This window comes from Chiloscyllium plagiosum, unplaced genomic scaffold (genome assembly GCF_037043375.1).
Source record: "Chiloscyllium plagiosum isolate Xiang-an unplaced genomic scaffold, Cpla_swu_hap1 HiC_scaffold_24, whole genome shotgun sequence".
Classification (NCBI taxonomy): domain Eukaryota; kingdom Metazoa; phylum Chordata; class Chondrichthyes; order Orectolobiformes; family Hemiscylliidae; genus Chiloscyllium; species Chiloscyllium plagiosum.
Window position 1 is genome coordinate 22,735,975 of NW_028270162.1, and position 18,917 is coordinate 22,754,891.

At 41.6% G+C, this 18,917-nt stretch overlaps 1 protein-coding gene across 2 annotated transcripts in view; it reads left to right on the forward strand.

The window, feature by feature from the left end:
* Window positions 1-18,917, forward strand: part of tfip11 (tuftelin interacting protein 11) — a 34,629-nt gene that overhangs the window by 3,413 nt on the left and 12,299 nt on the right. For both annotated transcript variants that reach the window (XM_043715606.2, XM_087999988.1), the window contains exons 2-8: window positions 1,376-1,581; window positions 2,581-2,740; window positions 6,438-6,594; window positions 7,654-7,781; window positions 13,558-13,716; window positions 17,247-17,750; window positions 18,407-18,513. In XM_043715606.2, coding sequence (XP_043571541.1) covers window positions 1,382-1,581; window positions 2,581-2,740; window positions 6,438-6,594; window positions 7,654-7,781; window positions 13,558-13,716; window positions 17,247-17,750; window positions 18,407-18,513 — 1,415 coding nt within the window. In that variant the 5' untranslated portion in view covers window positions 1,376-1,381. The remainder of the gene's footprint in view (window positions 1-1,375; window positions 1,582-2,580; window positions 2,741-6,437; window positions 6,595-7,653; window positions 7,782-13,557; window positions 13,717-17,246; window positions 17,751-18,406; window positions 18,514-18,917) is intronic.

Consider the following 18,917-nt stretch of genomic DNA (forward strand, 5'->3'; position numbering starts at 1 on the left):
CCCTCTCAGAATGCAGGGTGAATTCTATCATATTCTGATATTATCTCCTAAGAATCTCCCACTGCCACAATGTCCCCATCTCCTTTCCTATTCCCTATCTCAATACACCCCCCCTCCCCATTTTCTCCCTACCCCTACCCAATCTACTCTCCAACCTATGATCACCTAATGCTCTCTCGAAGTTGCTGTTTATTGTCAAGGAATGGGATCCTTTACTATTTCAGCAATTATTATGATTGATGCCTCAGCATGGACCTCAGTTAGCGCTTTGGACTGTTGATTTTGAAGCAGCTATTACTGAAGATACACAGCAAGTCAAGAAGGTAGCTTTCCACCACTTTTTCAAGAACAACTAAAGGTGGACAATAAATGGTAGCTTAGTCAACAATCCCACCATCCCATGAATGAATAAATAAAAAAGCTTTCTGTCCCATGGGATCAGAATTTTATATTCTCTTTCTCTGTCAGTTCTACCATCTGTAATCTTTTTGAAATTAATTTGAAACTTGGTGGGGTAAGGCTAGTTGCCGAATATTAACAGTGTATTTCACTTGACAAGTGAACGCATATGGAGAACTGTCAAAGCCAATAATACTTAACTCCATCTTCTCTCTCAAAAATATGAGATAAAATAATAAACCACACACTTTCTGTTCCGTAGTTTGGGTATTTTATTGGGTGTCCTGATGAAGGCCTTATACCCGGAATGTTGACTCTTCTGCTCCTTGGATGCTGTCTGACCTGCTGTGCTTTTCCAGTGCCACACTTTTTGACTCTGATCTCCAGCATCTGCAGTCCTCACTTTCTCCTGTATTGTTTTTGGCATTGTCTTTCTTTCCGAGCTACTTGTAACTCCAGCCGTATGGCTTGCACTTGCTTGTTTAATATCCTGACTGTTCATTTGTCCTTTTATTTCTCTGAGTGTTTCCATCAAGTTGATTAAGAAATACGGCTGGGAGTAGAATTTCATAATCGGCCAACTCTTGGCCAAGGGGATTTTTTAAATGATACCTGCGATTAAAAAGAATCAGCAAAACTTAATAAATATCAGGAAATGAATGAAGTGGTTGATTGGCATTTAGAATAGGAAGGACAACATCTTGGATGAACTCTTCTTCAGCACCCACCTTATTAACTTGGCTCTCTGCCTCAGTTGCTGGATATCAGTTTTTTTTAGTAATAAGTTTCATTCAGATTTCAACCATTCATGATGTACATTTTTAAACAAATATTGGGCCATATTTTTGAACACCGAAGAAGTGATCATGCTCTAGATTCAAATACCACAGCAAAGAGGGAGCTGGAGTCAGGCGATTTTAATGTAGGGATTTTTTGTGACAAAGCGCTATATCCAATTCTTTTTATTATCCGGCAGGTGAAAATGTCAATGTCACATCTTTACGGGAAAGGCCAGGATGACGACGAGGTGGAGATGGAGCGGTTTGAAATTTCAGATTGGGACTTGGAAAATGAGTTCAACCCAGACCGTGTACGCCATCGGCAGACAAAAGAGGATGCCATCTACGGCATGTGGGCTGAGAATGATTCTGATGATGAAAGGCCAAGCTTTGGGGGAAAACGGTAATCTAGAACATTATACACACTGGCTTCTACCATTATGAGATTTGACATTTTATTTTATCCACTTGTCTCCCACTCTTGAAGCAACTGAACATTCCTGGCTATTGTTTGATGCTTTTGCTAACTTGATTAAGTGGCTGTTCCTCCATGTTTGATTCTAGGATTCTTGCAATTGCGCCAGCCCTGGGGCAGATCTCGGGTCAAAGTAGGCGCATATTCTTCAATTTCTCATTTGTTCAGTTATTTTCTGACCTCTTGGATTCCCCAATCTATTTCTTGTTCTGTTTCTGTGTTAAGATGTTGTCCATGTGATGTGTTTCTGACATTCTTTCATCCTATTTTGTAACCGTCAGCTATGAGAGGTTGATTTGGCTCCATTTGATGTAATTAACATATTTTGCTAGGGTCTTTTTTGGAATTGAGACACCCCAATTTTCTTTCTGAGCAAAATCAAATGTTGGCCATTTAGAGAATTTTGGGTGCAAAGTTGAGCTGTACCAGTCAGTAACACTGGTTGGACTGGACTGTAACTGGTCTGGTACTGATTTTTGAAAATGGAACAATTATATCTATGGCCTATTGGTTGAGTGTAGAGCCAGTGGGAATGGTGATGTTTGTCACCAGTGAGGCCTATAAATCCTTACAATCCACCCATATCAGCTTGTGCTTTTATTCACTATTTTCGAATACAATAAATTGCTCTGTTGGAATAGAGAAGATAGAGATGTCTATGCACTCGTCAGCATGTGTTCAGTACTAGTCATCTGTAATCCTGTTAGATGGATTTAATTGAAGCAACGCTAGTTGATCAGACTATCAGTTTTATCTTTTTGGACCTAGCCAGTACTATTGTTCAGATCCCTGTGTATTTTCTGCTCTGGTCCTCTTATGTGCTTGTCTCCAGACACTTGCCAGCTGTACATGGGATTTAAGGAGCTGCAGTTAGATTTTTGAAAGCAATTGTACAATAATGTTACTGTATCTGCACTGTTTCTATAGTTCCAAAGATTACAGTGCTCCAGTGAATTTCATCAGTGCTGGGATCCGGCGACCTGCAGCTGAGGAAAATGCAGAAGATAAGGATTCTGATGATTCTGAAGAAGAGAAAGTTAAACGAGAAGATTTTCCAAAGGAATTCGCCCCAAAGAAATTGAAAACTGTAAGTACAGTAACTGTTATCAGGCACTCTACCAACGAGAATTCTGTTATAACCGGCATTTCTGATACATTTCTCAAAAAGAATTTAGTCACTTTGAATGTGCAGATAATAATTCTGAGTAAATTGCAAATCTGCAGAAGTTGATCTTAAACTTTACATGAAGTTATTGAATTATTGGATCGGTTTTGGTTAGTGCCTGATAACTAAGCAACTCCAGTGAATCTGACTGCTTGATATTTGTTTGAAGCCTGTCTGAAGGTCATGGTGTCAGCTGTGGTTTCAACTTGTTCTCCAGTTGTGATGATTTTACTATGACATTCTGCTGTTTTGAGACTGTTGACTGCCCAGTTGCTGCCCCTCAATCCTTTAATGATAGAATTGCAACTTTTTTGCATCCAGAATTTAACTCATGCTGGATAAAAATAAAAATTCCTGTATTTAGTCAAGGTCTGGGCTTGATACTTGATAGCTGTGCATTAGTTTAAATCATCAAAAAACATAATGGCAGTAATGGATTAGATGTGACTGAAATCAAGCAGATTTAGTAATACTTCCAGCAATGGATTGATGTTCGAAATGCCGGCAACACTACAGACTTGGCCGGCCAGTAATCCAGTGACCCAGTTACTGTTCGAAAGACCTAGGTTTAAATTCCACACAGCAGTTGGTGGAAATTAAATTCCATAAAAATCTGGAATTAAGTCTAATGATAACCATGAAATCATTGTCAATTGCTTAAAAGCTCATCTCCTGGGGAAAAAATTGCTGTACTTACCTGGTCTGTCCTACATATAACTCCAGACCCATAACACTGTGGTTGACACTTAACTGCCCTCTGAAATGGCCTAACTCCACCAAATAGACTCTAGCAGTACTTTCTTAAGGGCAAGTACAGATGGGAAATAAATGCTGGGCTGCCAATGATGCCCACACCCCATGAGTGGTCTTTTAAAAATGTGGAGGAAAAGAAACACTTTTAAACTATATATTTGGGGGCTAAGAGCATTTCGCATCAAGTTTTGAATTTTAAGGAAAACCTTGAAATGTGTGAGTGATATTTATATTTTTATTGTTCTGAAAATTCTGTGAGGATATCACATCTTTTATAGATGCACACAGTGACTCATTCATGAGATCGAAGTGTCGCTGGCTTGTTCATTTATTGTCCAACCCTAGTTGCTCTTGAGAAGGTGGTAATAAGCTGTCTTCTTGAACTGCTGCAGTCATGGAGTCATAGAGATGTACAGCACAGATACAGAGCCTTTATTCCAACTCATCCATGCTGACCTAATATCCCAGCCCAATCTAGTCCCATTTTCCAGCACTTGGCCCGTATCCCTCCAAACTCTTCCTATTCATATACCCATTCAGATGCCTTTTAAATATTGCAATTGTACCAACCTCCTCCACTTCCTCTGGCAGCCCATTCCATACACGCATCATCCTCTGCATGGAAAAAGTTGCACCTTAGGTCCCTTTTATATCTTTCCCCTCTCACCCTAAACCTATGCCCTCTAGTACTGGACTCCCCCACACCAGGGAAGAGACTTTGTCTATTTATCTTATCCATGCCCCTCATGACTTTATAAACTTCAGTAAGGTCACCCCTCAGCTTCTGATGCTCCAGGGAAAACAGTCCCAGTCTATTCAGTCTCTCCCTATAGCTCAAATCCTCCAACCCTGGCAACATACTTGTAAATCTTTTTTGAATCCTGTCAAGTTTCACAACATTTTTCCAATAGGAAGGAGACCAGAATTGCATGCAATATTCCAACAGTGGCCTAACCAATGTCCTGTACAGCCACAACATGACCTCCCAACTCCTACACTCAATACGCTGACCAATAAAGAAAAGCATACCGAACACCACCTTCACTATCCTATCTACCTGCGACTCCACGTTCAAGGAGCAATGAACCTGCACTCCAAGAATCTTTGTTCAGCAACACTCCCGAGAACCTTACCATTAAGTGTATAAGTCCTGCTAACGTTTGCTTTCCCAAGATGCAGCACTTGACATTTATTTAAACTAAACTCCATCTGCTACTCCCAGCCCATTGACCCACCTGGTCAAGGTACTGTTGTAATCTGAGGTAATTTCTTCGCTGTCCACTACATCTCCAACTTTGGTGTTACCTGCAAACTTACTAACTATACCTCTTGCACTCACATCCAAATCATTGATATAAATGACGAAAAGTAGTGGACAGAGCACCGATCCTTGCGGCACTGCACTGGTCACAGGCCTCCAGTCTGAAAAACAACCCTCCACACCACCCTCTGTCTTCTACCTTCAAGCCAGTTCTGTATCCAAATGGTTTGTTCTCCATGTATTCCATGAGGCCTAACCTTGCTAAGCAGTCTCTCATGGGGACCTTTGTCGAACGCCTTACTGAAGTCTATATAGATCATGTTCACCACTCTGCCCTCATCAATCTTCTTTGTTACTTGTTCAAAAAGCTCAATCAAGTTTGTGAGACATGATTTCCCACGCACAAAGCCATGTTGACTATCCCTAATCAGTCCTTACCTTTCCAAATACATGTACATCCTGTCCCTCAGGATTCCCTCCAACAACTTGCCCACCATCAACGTCAGGCTCACTGGACTATAGTTCCCTGGCTTGTCCTTACCACCTTTATATTGAGATGTACAGCACCAAAGCAGACCCTTTGGTCTAACTTGTCCATGCTGACAAGATATCCTTCAATTAATCTAGTCCCATTTGCCAGAGTTTGGCCTGTATCCCTCCAAACCCTTCCTATTCATATACACCCAGATGCCTTTTAAATGTTGTAATTATTGTAGTAACTTCACCACTTCCTCTGGCAGTTCATTCCATAGACGCATCACCCTCTGCATGAAAATGTTTCCCCTCTCACCTTAAATCTATGCCCTCTAGTTTTGGACCTCCCATCCTGGGGAAAAGACCTTGACAGTTCACCCTATCCATGCCCTCCTGATCTTATAAACCTCTACAATGTCACCCCTCAGCCTCTGATGCTCCAGAGAAACTAGCCCCAGCCCATTTGTCCTCTCCCTATAGCTCCACGTGCTGTCGGTAAACCCACAGTTTTGCTTTCTGGAAAAGTTTCAGATTAAATAATTTTTGTTCAATTTTGACTTCATTTGGGAGAGAGTTGGAATTATTAGAGAATCTGTGCTTGTTTATTTATAATACAAGATCAAAAACAACCATTACTGCCTGCATAAAAGCACTATCTATATTTGGTCAGGTGATAAAAGGAATTGAGGTTTTCCTAAAATCAGTAAATTTTAAAACATTTTTTGTCGAACGAAGTTTTACAAACTATTGTCAGTTATTTGTTTACAACAGAGAAATAGTAACACCGTTTTACTTTATTTGTTTTCCTTAAGGATTGTGGAACTTACTCTTTGCTGAAATAGTTATGCAGTCTGAATAGCTATTTACCAAACTAAGATGGTTCAATAAAACATTAAAAATGAACGTTCCAGGAATAAAACAAATGTATTTGCTTCACCATAGTTTGGGGATCCTTAGTATGTTTCTCCCCAAGTCTGTTAGTTGAAATGTGCATTTTCCCCCTACTTTTAACAGTTCCTGTTCTTCTCCCCCTTCTGCCACTCCATAAGGACAGATTGTATCCTGATTGACTGGCGCTTCTTGGGTTTGGTTCAGTTATGTTTAGTTTTTCATTACATTTTTTTCTCGTAGGGTGGCTTTTTCAAATCTAGTTCAAAAGGATTCACAGGAGGACATCGAACAAACCAGGAAATTGGCACCTGGGAAAAACATACCAAAGGGATTGGACAGAAATTACTGCAGAAGATGGGTTACGTACCTGGCAGAGGTCTTGGGAAAAATGCACAAGGTACAGTTTTCAGAAAGTTCACTAGCAGTGTTAATGATAATTCTCTGTCAGTAACTTTTTCTCAAAAGGTGGGAGTTCATATGTGAGAGCTGTTCTCCTCCTCCAGACCACCACAGGTCTTTGAGTAAAAGTGCTGTTTTTCTGATGAATCCTGATACTCCACTGGAGTGGGAAAATAGTTATTGCACTTTCACTAATTTAATTTCCTGAGAAAAATTAAGTTTGTCCCTGAAAATACCATAATCTCACCCCAACACCCAAATTCATCTAGCATCCTTCAATAAGAATCCAAGTAAATTATCATCCTTCATACAACAATTCAGTACTTTCTTCACAGAGTCATACAGTCCAGAAACTGTTTATTTCCCCAAACTCCCTAGCTTCTATGTCCTCCTCTGAATACTGACACAAGAGATTCATTTAGTATCCCGTAACATCTCCTGCAGTGCCACATGTACATGGCTGCATTGATCTTTAAGGGGCCCTATTCTCTCCCTAGTTACTCTTTTGCCCTTAATGTATTTATAGAAACTCTTTGAATTTTTCTTGGCTCGGTCAAAGCTATCTCATGTCCCCTTCTTGCTCTCTTGATTTATTTCTTGAGTATATTCCTGCTGTCTTTATACTCTTCTGGGGGCTCACTCAATCCCAGCTGTCTATCTGATACATTCCTCCTTTTTGTTTTTGACCAGAGCCTAAATTTCTTTAGTCATCCAGCATTCCCTGCACCTACCAGCCTTGCTCTTCACACTAAGAGGAACATACTGTCTCTGAACTCTTACCTCTCAACCATCCCATTATCTGCAAATAGTGTGTCTCAGTCAACTTTTGGAAGTTCCTATCTAATACCATCAAAATTGATCTTTCTTCAATTTAAACTTTAACTTTTTGATCAATTCTGTCCTTTTCCATAAGTATTTTAAAACTACTAGAATGATGGTCACTAGTCCCAAAGTGCTCCCCCGCTGATAGCCTCTTCAGCTCCAAGCCATCAAGTTCCATCTTTTGCCCATTTTGTGAATTTAAGCCAATAATAATAATGTTTCTATTACTCTGTAGGAATTGTGGCACCAATTGAAGCAAAAATGAGAAAGGGGAAAGGAGCAATTGGTGCTTATGGGTCTGAACGAACAGAGCAGTCACTGAAGGATTTTCCTATTGTCGATTCCGATGAAGAAGCAGAAGAGGTTTGTAGCAACACAACTTTTGGCTTGTTGTACTTATTTTTGTAAAAGCACGTCAATCCATCCGTTTCCCTTTCCTACCGTTCTTTGAAGGAACTATTCTAGATGTTTATTTCAATCCTGCTTGATCTCTATTCAAAAACATACATTTCTGAACATGGATCAGTAGAAGGCAATTGGAATAAGAGATCCGAATAATTATCTCCTGAGTGCTAAGCCTCATCTGATCCTGACCCTAGCCTCAGCCCAGAAGCACTGAGGACCAATTGTAAGTGCTTCTGCAGCTTCTTCACTTGAGAATCAACCTTTTTTTGGTTTGTCTGTTTAGTGCTACACCAATGAGTAATGAGGCTATAGTAATAGCATAAGCACATCAGTAACTTGGATTTACATGACATCTTTAATGTAATAAATTTTGTTAAAGTGCAACACAGGAGCATTGTAATGCAGTATTTGACACTCAGGAGTTACTTTAGAATATATAAAGGAAGATAACCAAAAACTGGAAGAAGTAGGAAATTAGAAGCATCTTAACGAAGGAAAGAAAGGTTGAAACAAATAGGTAAGGAATTGGGCGTTGATAGTTGAAGGTCCTGATATTGGAGAAACTAAAATGAAGAATGGTCAAGAGGGCAGGATTAGAGGAACTCAGAACTTTGTGGGACTAGAGGCAACTATAAAGATTGAGAGAAGACAAAGCCATAAAGTGATTTGAAAACAAATGTAAAAAATTTTACAATCGCTGCAGATCAGTGAGGTAGTGGGTAAATGGCTGGTGTTATCAACAGTTTTTGAGTGTCTAATGTAGAAGATGGCGAAGGGTGTGCTGCAATATCCTCCTTCATGTTTCCAGCTGGACCAGCATGTGTCCCACTTCTCAGGAAAGTAACTAGCTAGTAGTGGAGGAAATAGGTTGGAGCAATCCATTTCCTACAGATACCGCGGAGGCGATGGCTGAGTGGTATTATTTTTGACTATTAATACAGAAGCCCAGAATAATGTTCTGGGGACCAGGGTTTGAATCCTGCCACAGCAGATGATAGAATTTGAATTTTTTAAAAATCTGGAATTAACAGTCGACTGATGATAACGAAACTATTGTCAATTGTCGAAAAAAACCATCTCGTTCACTAATGTCCTTTAGGGAAGGAAATCTGCCATCCTGATCTGGTCTGGCCTACATGTGACTCCAGAGCCACAGCAATGTGGTTGACTCTCAACTGCTCTCTGAAATGGCCTAGCAAGCCACTCAGTTGTATCAATCGCTAGTAAGTCACAACAAAGAAATGAAACTGAGTGGACCACCTGGCATTGACCTTGGAACCGGAAAAGACAACAGCAAAAATGCAAACAGCCCTGTCAACCATGCAAAGTCCTCCTTACCAACATCTGGAAGCTAGTACTGAAATTGGGAGAGCTGTCTCACACACTCATCAAGCAAAAGCCTGACATAGTCATTCTTAGGGTATCATGCCTTGCAGAAAACACCCCCGAAACCACCGTTATTATCCTTGGATATGTCCTGTCCCACTGGCAGAACAGACCCAGCAGAGGTGGCGGCACTGTGGTATACAGTCGGGTGGGAGTTGACATAGACTCCGGACCCCATGAAGTCTCATGGCTTCAGGTTAAACATGGACAAGGAAACGTCTTATTGGTTATCACATATCGTCCTCCTTTGGCTGATGAATCAGTACTCCTCTATGTTGAACAGTAATTAGAGGAAGCACTGAGGGTGGCAAGGGAACAAAATGGGTGGGGGTTTTCAATGTCCACCGTCAAGAGTGGCTCGGCATGGATCGAGCTGATTGGGTCCTAAAGGATATAGCTGTTAGGCTGGTGTTATGAACTAAGCCAGACCACTCAAAACATTCTTAAGCAGGCAGCCCTAGACCTAACTTTGCAGTTTGTTTCAGTAAGTGTACAGTGAAAGTTACCTGGAGTAAGATAGCTAGGTTGACTACTAGATTTTAAAACAGACAAATATTTATTCACAAAATTACACAATGAAACACAAAGAACAGAATAAAGAACCCCAATAGAACTCAGCCTATCGAACTAGACTTAATTATGCCGTTTCGAATATACACAACAGTCCCAATCAGTAAACTCCCTCTAAAACCCAGTATAAATGGAACACATGCTTACAGGTTGAAGTTGAAGGGCAGAAAGAGAGAGAGAGAGAGAGAGAAAGAAAAAGAGTGAGTTTCCACACAGCTCCTTGTTGAACTTCAGTTCAAGACCGAACTAAAAAACTGCTCAGCTCAGCTGGAGAACTGACCACCCCCCAGCCCTTTATACAGGTCACTTATAAAACATGACCAACTTTGGCCTGAAGTCTCATCTGTTTCCATATAAACAAAAGGCCTCTCAAAATGCTTTCCATCTCTGCACCAGACCAAACGATCAGAGTCCGACCTGGTTTCTTGCCCCTCTGAGAAAAATCAGGGACAGAGTCACCTTGAGCCAAGGATCAGCTTTTAGGTTAAAAAAAAAAGGGATTAGCTTTGTGACACTGGATCTGCAGCAGGTGGTGAAGAAACCAACAAGAGGGGGAAAAAAACTTGACCTCATGCCTACTGATCTGCCAGCTGTAGAAGCATCTGTCCATAACAGTATAGTAAAAGTGACCACCACTCTGACCTTGTGGAGAAGAAGTCCCGCCTTCACATTGAGAATAACCTCCAATGTGTTATGTGGCACTTGCACCGTGCTAAATAGGACAGACTTCAAACCAATCCAGCAACTCAAGACTGGGTATCCATGAGGCATTGTCGATCATCAACAGCAGCAGAACAGTACTCCAGCACGATCTGCAACCTCACGCCTGGCATATCCCCCATTCACCCATTACCATTAAGCTAGGGGATCAACCCTGGTTCAATGGAGAGTGCAGGAGGGCATGCCAAGAGCAGCATTAGGTATACCTAAAAATGAGGTGTCAACCTGGTGAAGCTACCAAACAGGACTACGTGTGTGCCACACAGCATAAACAGCAAGTGCTAGACAGGGCTAAGTGATCCCACAACCAATGGATCAGATCAAAGCTGTGCAGTCCTTCCACATCGAGTCGTGAATGGTGGTGGACAATTAAACAACTCACTGGAGGAGGAGGTTCCACAACTATCCCCATCCTTGATGATGGAGGAGTCTAGCACATCAGTGCAGAAGGTAAGGCTAATGCATTCACAGCAACCTTCATTCAGAAGTGCTGAGTGGATAATCCATCTCCGGCTCCTCCAGTGCTCCCCAGCATCGCAGATACCAGTCTCCAGCCAATTCGATTCACTCTGCGTGATATCCAGAAACAGCTGGAGGCACTGAATACTGCAAAGGCAATAGGCCCTGATAACATTCCGGCAATATTACTGAAGATGTGTGTTCCAGAATTTGCTGCTCCCCTACTTAAGCTCTTTCAATGCAGTTACAAACTGACATCTACCCGACAATGTGGAAAACTGCCCAGGTATGTCAAAAAGCAGGACAAATCCAACCTGGCCAATTACCGCCCAGTCTACTCTCCATCAGTAAAGTGATGGGGGGGTGGGGGGGGGGGGGGGGTCATCAACAATGCTGTCAAGCAGCACCTGCTCAGTAGCACCCAGTTTGAGTTTCACCAGGGTCATTCAGCTCCCGATCTCATTACAGTCTTGGTTCAAACATGGACAAAAGAGCTGAATTCCAGAGGTGAGAGTGACAGCCCTTGACATCAAGGCTGCATTTGACAGAGTATGGCATCAAGAAGCCCTGGCAAAACTGAAATCAATGAGTATCAGGGCGCAAACACTTCGCTGGTTAGAGTCATACTTGGCACAAAGGAAGATGGCTGTGGTTGTGGAGAGTCAGTTATCTCAGCTCCAGGACTATCTGCAGGAGTCCCTCAGGGTAGTGTCCTAGGCCCAATAATCTTCAGCTGCTTCATCAATGAGCTTCCCTCTGTCATAAGGTCAGAAGTTGGGATGTTCGCCGATAATCGCACAGTGTTCAGCACCATTCGTGACTCCTCAGATACTGAAGCAGTCTGTGCTCAAATGCAACAAGATCTGGACAATATCCAGGCTTGGGCTGACAAGTGTAGTGCTGGAAAAGCACAGCAGGTCAGGCAGCATCTGAGGAGTTGTAGAATTGACGTTTCAGGCAAAAGCTCTTCATCAGGAATGAAGCTATGCGCCGAGGGGATGGTGAGATAAATGGGAGGGGGTTGGGTCTGGGGGAAAGGTAGCTAAGAGTGCAGCAGGCCCCCACCTCCATCTACCTATCGCAGTCTCCCCCACCTCCCATCTACCTATTGCACTCTCTGCTACCTACCTTCCCCCAGCCCCACTCCACACCTATTTATCTCACCACCCCCTCGATTCACAACCTCATTCCTGATGAAGGTGTTTGCTTGAAACATTGATTCTCTGCTCCTCAGATGCTGTCTGACCTGCTGTGCTTTTCCAGCACCACATTCTCGACTAATCTCCAGCATCTGCAGTCCTCACTTTTGCCTTGGGCCAACAAGTGGCAAGTAACATTCGCGCCACACAAATGCCAGATAATGACCATCACCAATAAGAGACCCTTTGACATTTAATAGTTTTACCACCACTGAATTCCCCCACTGTCAACATCCTTGGAGTTACCATTGACCAGAAACTCAACTGGACTCACCACATAATCACAGTGGCGACAAGAGCAGGTCAGCGACTAGGGATACTGCGGCGAGTAGCTCACCTCCTGACACCCCAAAGTCTATCCATCATCTACAAGGCACAAGTCAGGAGTGTGATGGAATACTTCCTACTTGCCTGGATGTGTGCAGCTCCCAACACTCAAGAAGCTTTACACTGTCCAGGACAAAGCAACCCACTTGATTGGCAAACGTTCAATCCCTCCACTAGTGGTGCTCAGTAGTAGCAGTGTGTACTATCTACCAGATTCACTGCAGAAATTCACCAAAGATCCTTAGATAGACCCTCCAAACCCATGACCACTTCCATCTAGAAGGACAAGGGCAGCAGGTACTTGGGAACACTTATTTTCTTTTGGCAGGAGAAAAAAAAACCTATATATAACGCTCTTTATGACTTCAAAAGGTAGAAAAACTTGAAATAGTCATCACTATTGTAAAGTCAGAAATAGCGTGGCCAATTTGTGCATAGCTGAAAACCTGCACTTCAGCTTCTGTCAATGTCAGGATGACATTTCCATCCATCTCCACACCTCACCACCTTCCCCAGTTTGATTATCTGCCTCGTGGCACATTTAACAACTGCTTAGTATCTCATTTCCAGATGAATATTAGAGTTCATTGAGTTGGGATATACATGAGTGGATATCTAAGGTTGAAGCCAATTGAAGGCAAATTTCAAAATCTGCTAATAATGAAGAACAGTTAGTATTAAAGGATTGGACACTCTGGAGGCAGGAAACATGTTTCTGCTGATGGGTGAGTCCCGAACCAGAGGACACAGTTTAAAAATAAGGGGTAGGCCATTTAGAACAGAGATGAGGAGAAACTTCTTCACCCAGAGAGTGGTGGGTGTGTGGAATGCTCTGCCCAGAAGGCAGTGGAGGCCCAGTCTCTGGATTCGTTTAAGAAAGAGTTGGATAGAGCTCTCAAGGATAGTGGAATCAAGGGTTATGGAGATAAGGCAGGAACAGGATACTGATTGAAGATGATCAGCCATGATCATAATGAATGGTAGTGCAGGCTCAAAGGGCAGAATGGCCTACTTCTGCACCTGTTGTCTATTGTTTATTAGTATGAAGTGGCTGATTGTCTGTTTCTGTTCAGGAGTTTCAGAAGGAGATGAGCCAGTGGCGGAAGGATCCTGCAGGTGGGAAGAAAAAACCCAAATATACCTTCAAGACTGTTGAAGAGCTTAAAGCAAAAGGAGCATCTGCTTTGGGCAAGAAAATGGCTACACCACAGACGGAGCTCTCACAAGTAAAGGTGCGTGAGAGCAGGCTTTCCTTTCCCCTTTTGTGTCTTTCAGCATTTCCATTTTGAACTCATTAATTCTTGTTGGAAAAGCAGCTCTTGATAATTACAGGACAGAGTGGATTATCATTACACAAATAAAATTGTCCTATCAAGTGAGTTAAACGGCCAGACTGAAACTGCTGGGTTTGAAAATGTTAATGTTTTGGCAGATTTGTCAACCCATACCTAGAAACGTTTAAGTGAGACTTTGTGCCAAAGGTTTCAGAAGCAAATATTTTTTCTTTTCCAATATACCCTTGGTATACTTGGTCTGCCAAGCTGGATATTGATTTCAGCATTCACTATTGAACCTGTGACCTGCTGGCTCATATACTTTGCATGATCTCAGTAGGAAAATTGTGTTTACCTCTGGCTTCTTTCTTCTTTTATGGCACGTGCATAAAGAATATTGGAAGTCATCTGAATAATAATAACTGGGTAAAATTATCATTTCACAGTGCGTAGAGAAAATGCAATGTTTTTCAGGCCATCCATCATAAAACATGCATTTACCAAACTCTTTGGAGGTTTTTTAAACATGTTCCAAATTGTTTCAATGTAGATGCGAAGCCTTCTAACTGTACACTGCAGCATCTTTTCATATCAAACTAGCTTTTGATATTGTCAGTAATACCACAGAAGATCTGCTGCTTTGTTCTCAAAATAAAAAGAACAACATCATAATAATCCTGACATTATATTTCAAAGTGTCAAACATAAAAATAAAAAGCTGTGTTTTTCCCACTAGTTTGTCAATCCACAAACCTCCTCTAAACTACACATTAATGTTATTATACTTCGTATAATCCTTACACAGTGGAAGCAGGCCATTCAGCACATTGACACTGATCCTCCAAAGAACATTCCACCAAGACCAACTCCTATCCTGATAGCCCTGCATTTCTCATGGCCAATCCACCTAACCTGCACATCTTTAGATTGAGGGAGGAAGCCAGCAGCCACAGGAAACCCTCATGGACATGGGGTGCAATCTCCACACAGACACTCAAGGGTAGAATCAAACCTGGGTCCTTGGTGCTGTGAAGTAGCAATGCTAAGCGCTGAGTCACTGTGCTGCTCCACTTTGAACTACTTATATAATTTCTCCATAGATCATAGTGACAAGCTCTGTCAGCTGAAGGGCAATATATAATTATTGTACTTTAGGTCATAGTGCTTGTGAAATTAGTTGGTACTTAAAACTGAATCAGCTATTTAGTATGTTTGTGTTGTGTTATTTCCAACAATCTGATTGTAGGTAGATCAATATGAATGTTAAGTACAATCATTTTCTCATTTGCAATTCCATAATATATCCTCACGAGCCAGTATTACAGTGCAGCTAATGGAACCTTTAGGCATGCTGCAGTCACAGTTAATTGATATTGTCACTAGCTGTGCCAGCACTGTGATATTTGTAAATAGCAGATGGCATATTTCTGCATATGGTTTTCTGCTTTACTTGAAACTGCAAAAACAGTTTCCCACAATTATTATCAACTAAGTGCGACAGTGCATAGTAATATGCCTCGTGGCTTCCAGAGCTGGACTACTGGATGTATCTGGCTGATCACCCTGCTACGCCTTTTTCATGTCTTATAAAGCACATTAAACCAGAATGGTTCTCCAGCGTGATGATTCATTAGACCTTCCCATTGAGGGCCACCAAACATGTTGCTCTAGCCCACTTTCAGACCTGAGGCATGTGGATTTGTAGATGTCGGCAGATTGGCAGATAACAGCTGGCATTAAGCCTTACTTTCCTGGCATTGGTCCTCTGTCTCATACAAGCATTGAAAAAGAAATTGTTGCCAGTAATAATGTTGGGGGGAGGGGAGTAGAGTAACTGCACGAAGGCTTATGATAGTCTACATGCCAATTGGAAATGAAACTTTGAAAAGGGAACATTGTTAAATATGTCTTTATGGCCCTTGAAATTTTGTTCCAAAATTGTGGCCAGAAACCCTGTTTGTCTCTTTGTTTGAATAGCAATGAATACTGCATTTGCACTTAGTCTAAAGGCTGGAAAATAGTACAGATGTGTTATTGTAACACTTCTGCATCTTTGTTGTATTTGTAATCGAGTTCTTGTTCCAGAAACGTTCCCCCTGTGTTTGTCCATTTGCCCCTTAGCAACATACTTACTATAGAAAATTGGAAAATCTCAGTTCCCTCTTTTTCCCATGCTTGTATATTTATTGACCTGCTGTACATTGGTGGTAATGTTAAGGGAAATGGTTTGCATATGCTAGCATGCAAACTGTGTTCCATGGTCTGGATTCCCTATGAAAGTGCCATACATCATCATACTTTTTAATGATCTTTTCCAAAGTTTTCCATTAGGGCTCAGTGTATACATTTTTTCCAGATCACCACTCTCAATAATACCTGCTGCTATTTTCCTGAGCACCTAAAACCCATAAATAGTGGCAGACACGCCATCAGTTAATCTGGTCCTGGTCCTAATCATCTGATTGAAAGATAGTCATTGCAGCAATATACCTTGAAGGAGGAACTAAGGGACCACACAGACATCCCCACACACAATTACCTGGGAATTTAAATTTCTCCTGGGTAATAACCCTGCACTTAACACCTTCTGAAAAGATCCCAGTTCTGAATTAGAGCTGCAGACTTTGGACATTTCAGACTTGCTTAATAACAAAAGAAAACAAGTTAGAGATATTGAAACCTGCTGTAACTCCATGACAGCTGTAAAACTGACAGCACCCCATCTGACATAGGAGAAAGTGAGGACTGCAGATGTTAGAGATCAGAGCTGAAAAATGTGTTGCTGGAAACGCGCAGCAGGTCAGGCAGCATCCAAGGAGCAGGAGAATCGACGTTTCGGGCATAAGCCCTTCTTCAGGAATCCATGAAGAATCCTTCCTGAAATGTCGATTCTTCTGCTCCTTGGATGTTGCCTGACCTGCTGTGCTTTTCCAGCAACACGTTTTTCAGCCCCGCCTGACATAATCTGCTCTGACAACCCTCAACCCAATAGCCCTATACCCGAACTAACCCAGCCACTGGCCCTGGCAACTTTACTGGCCACCTTACCACTCCCACTCACCCACCTAAAACATTATCCCCTCATCCACTTACCTCACACACTTAACTTCTCTCTGTAGCTTATCACAGAGGCTTTAAATCTGAAAATGCACTATGCTGGAAGAGTCATAAATCCATATAAGTTTCTGAAGAAGCTCAAATCTGATGTTTGCGCCTGAATCAGCTATATGGCAGAGTAGAGGGAAAGGCGTGGACTGGAAATCCAATTGTTGTTACCATTCCTCAGGAGATTCAGTCCAATGTTTCCATATTATCAGAAAAAAAAACTAAAACGTCTAGCATGGAGAACATCTAACACATTCCTAAGTAGCCGAATCAGAAAATGTGTGGTTTGAGGTTAAAATTAGTAAAATTTAATTTCTAAATGAGTTAATGACTGATTGATATTGAGCCGTTGTGAAAAACTAACTGCTTAATTTATCATATAGGTTATAGACATGACAGGAAAGGAGCAGAAAGTCTATTACAGTTACAGCCAGATGAACCAGAAGCATGATATTCCTGATGACACACAGTCTCCAGTTAAAGATGCAAAGTCAGAAGGCTTTTCTCTCCCTGAGCTGGAACACAATCTGCAACTGCTCATTGAAATGACCGAGCAGGAGATCATCCAGAATGACCGTCAGCTGCAGTATGAGAGGGACATGGTTGTTAACCTCTCCCATGAGAATGAGAAGCTGTCTGAAATCCTTGCCCATGAGGATAAGATCATAGACAAGCTCAGCAGCATCTTGCAGATTGTGGAGGACTGCGAGAAGAGACTGCAGCCCAACTGTGAAAATCCACTGACCCTGGAGGAGTGTGCAAAAATTTTTGAAATGCTCCAGGAGAAATATTTTGAGGAATACAAGATGTTTGACTTAGCAGAACTCTCCATTGCCATAGTATTTCCACTGCTGAAAGAATTCTTTAAGACATGGAATCCTTTGCAGGTGAGGTCTACCCCTGCAAAAGTGAGTAGTTGTGGTTCCCATTATTCTGCGTCATTGGTTGAGGTGTCAGTGCCTATTGGATAATAAAAGAGAGAAATCAGTCACATGTCTGATGGTTTTCCAGGATCTCTTGGTGGAAGGTGTATACACATTGATGATGAATAAAGACAGAATCCAGGGTTGGAAAACTTGACAACATTCACTGTGAAGATTCACACACACAAAAAACGCTAAATGAGGGAACAGAGGAATGCCATTATCTATGCATCCATGCAGGATCCAGTACATTTCCAAATATTATGAATATTAGACTGAATATGTTAAATTCTGTTCTATACCTTTGCACCCCTTGAGCATTTGCTAATGCATTCAAAATTATTTCTAGACCCTAGGGTTAGTTGGAACGAAAGTATGGTCAGACACCAGATTATAGTCCAACAGGTTTACTTGAAATCACAAGTTTTTTGAGCCCTGATCCTTTGTCAGGTGAAGTGAACTCTAGTAAGAAGGTAATGCAGCATACTGTACCTGACTTGTATGGGATTCTTTTGAAATAGTAATGGTAGAAATTAAGAGAAAGGTCTGTCATATTGGTGAACTGGGTACAGTTGGGAAAAAAGGAGAGGTAATCAGCTTAACGACTTGTCTTCATTTAGGATAACACGTATGGTTTAGATGTCATGTCTAAATGGAGGAAACTTCTAGAACGAGATCAGCTGCAGCATGGAGGATGTGACATGTTGTCGTTGGACCCTTACCACAGGTAAAACGAATAATTCAAAATTTACTTTGACACTTAGAAGTACTGACAAATATCCAGGTGGTGAAGATGGACCAAACTTCTCAAATTCTTCAGACAGTTGAAGACACTTCTAAAGTAAGAATCAGAAGATGAATAGTTCCTCAAAGTTAGCACATTCAAATGTTCCCGATTTGATTCTCTGCTCGATTCTCAATTCGGCTGTTGCAATTGATTTCCATGTTTTAAAGCCAAGGAACTAAAACTAAAAGCAGCTGTGACTTCTAGTTTTATAAAGACATATTGAAAATTCCATCAGTTAAGGACAGGATGGAGCTTCACTGTGATCCCCATTAAGTTCAAATAACTTACCTGTAATAGGCAACACACATTGAGAGTAGTGGTTTGTACAAGGTATTAGAGAAGCC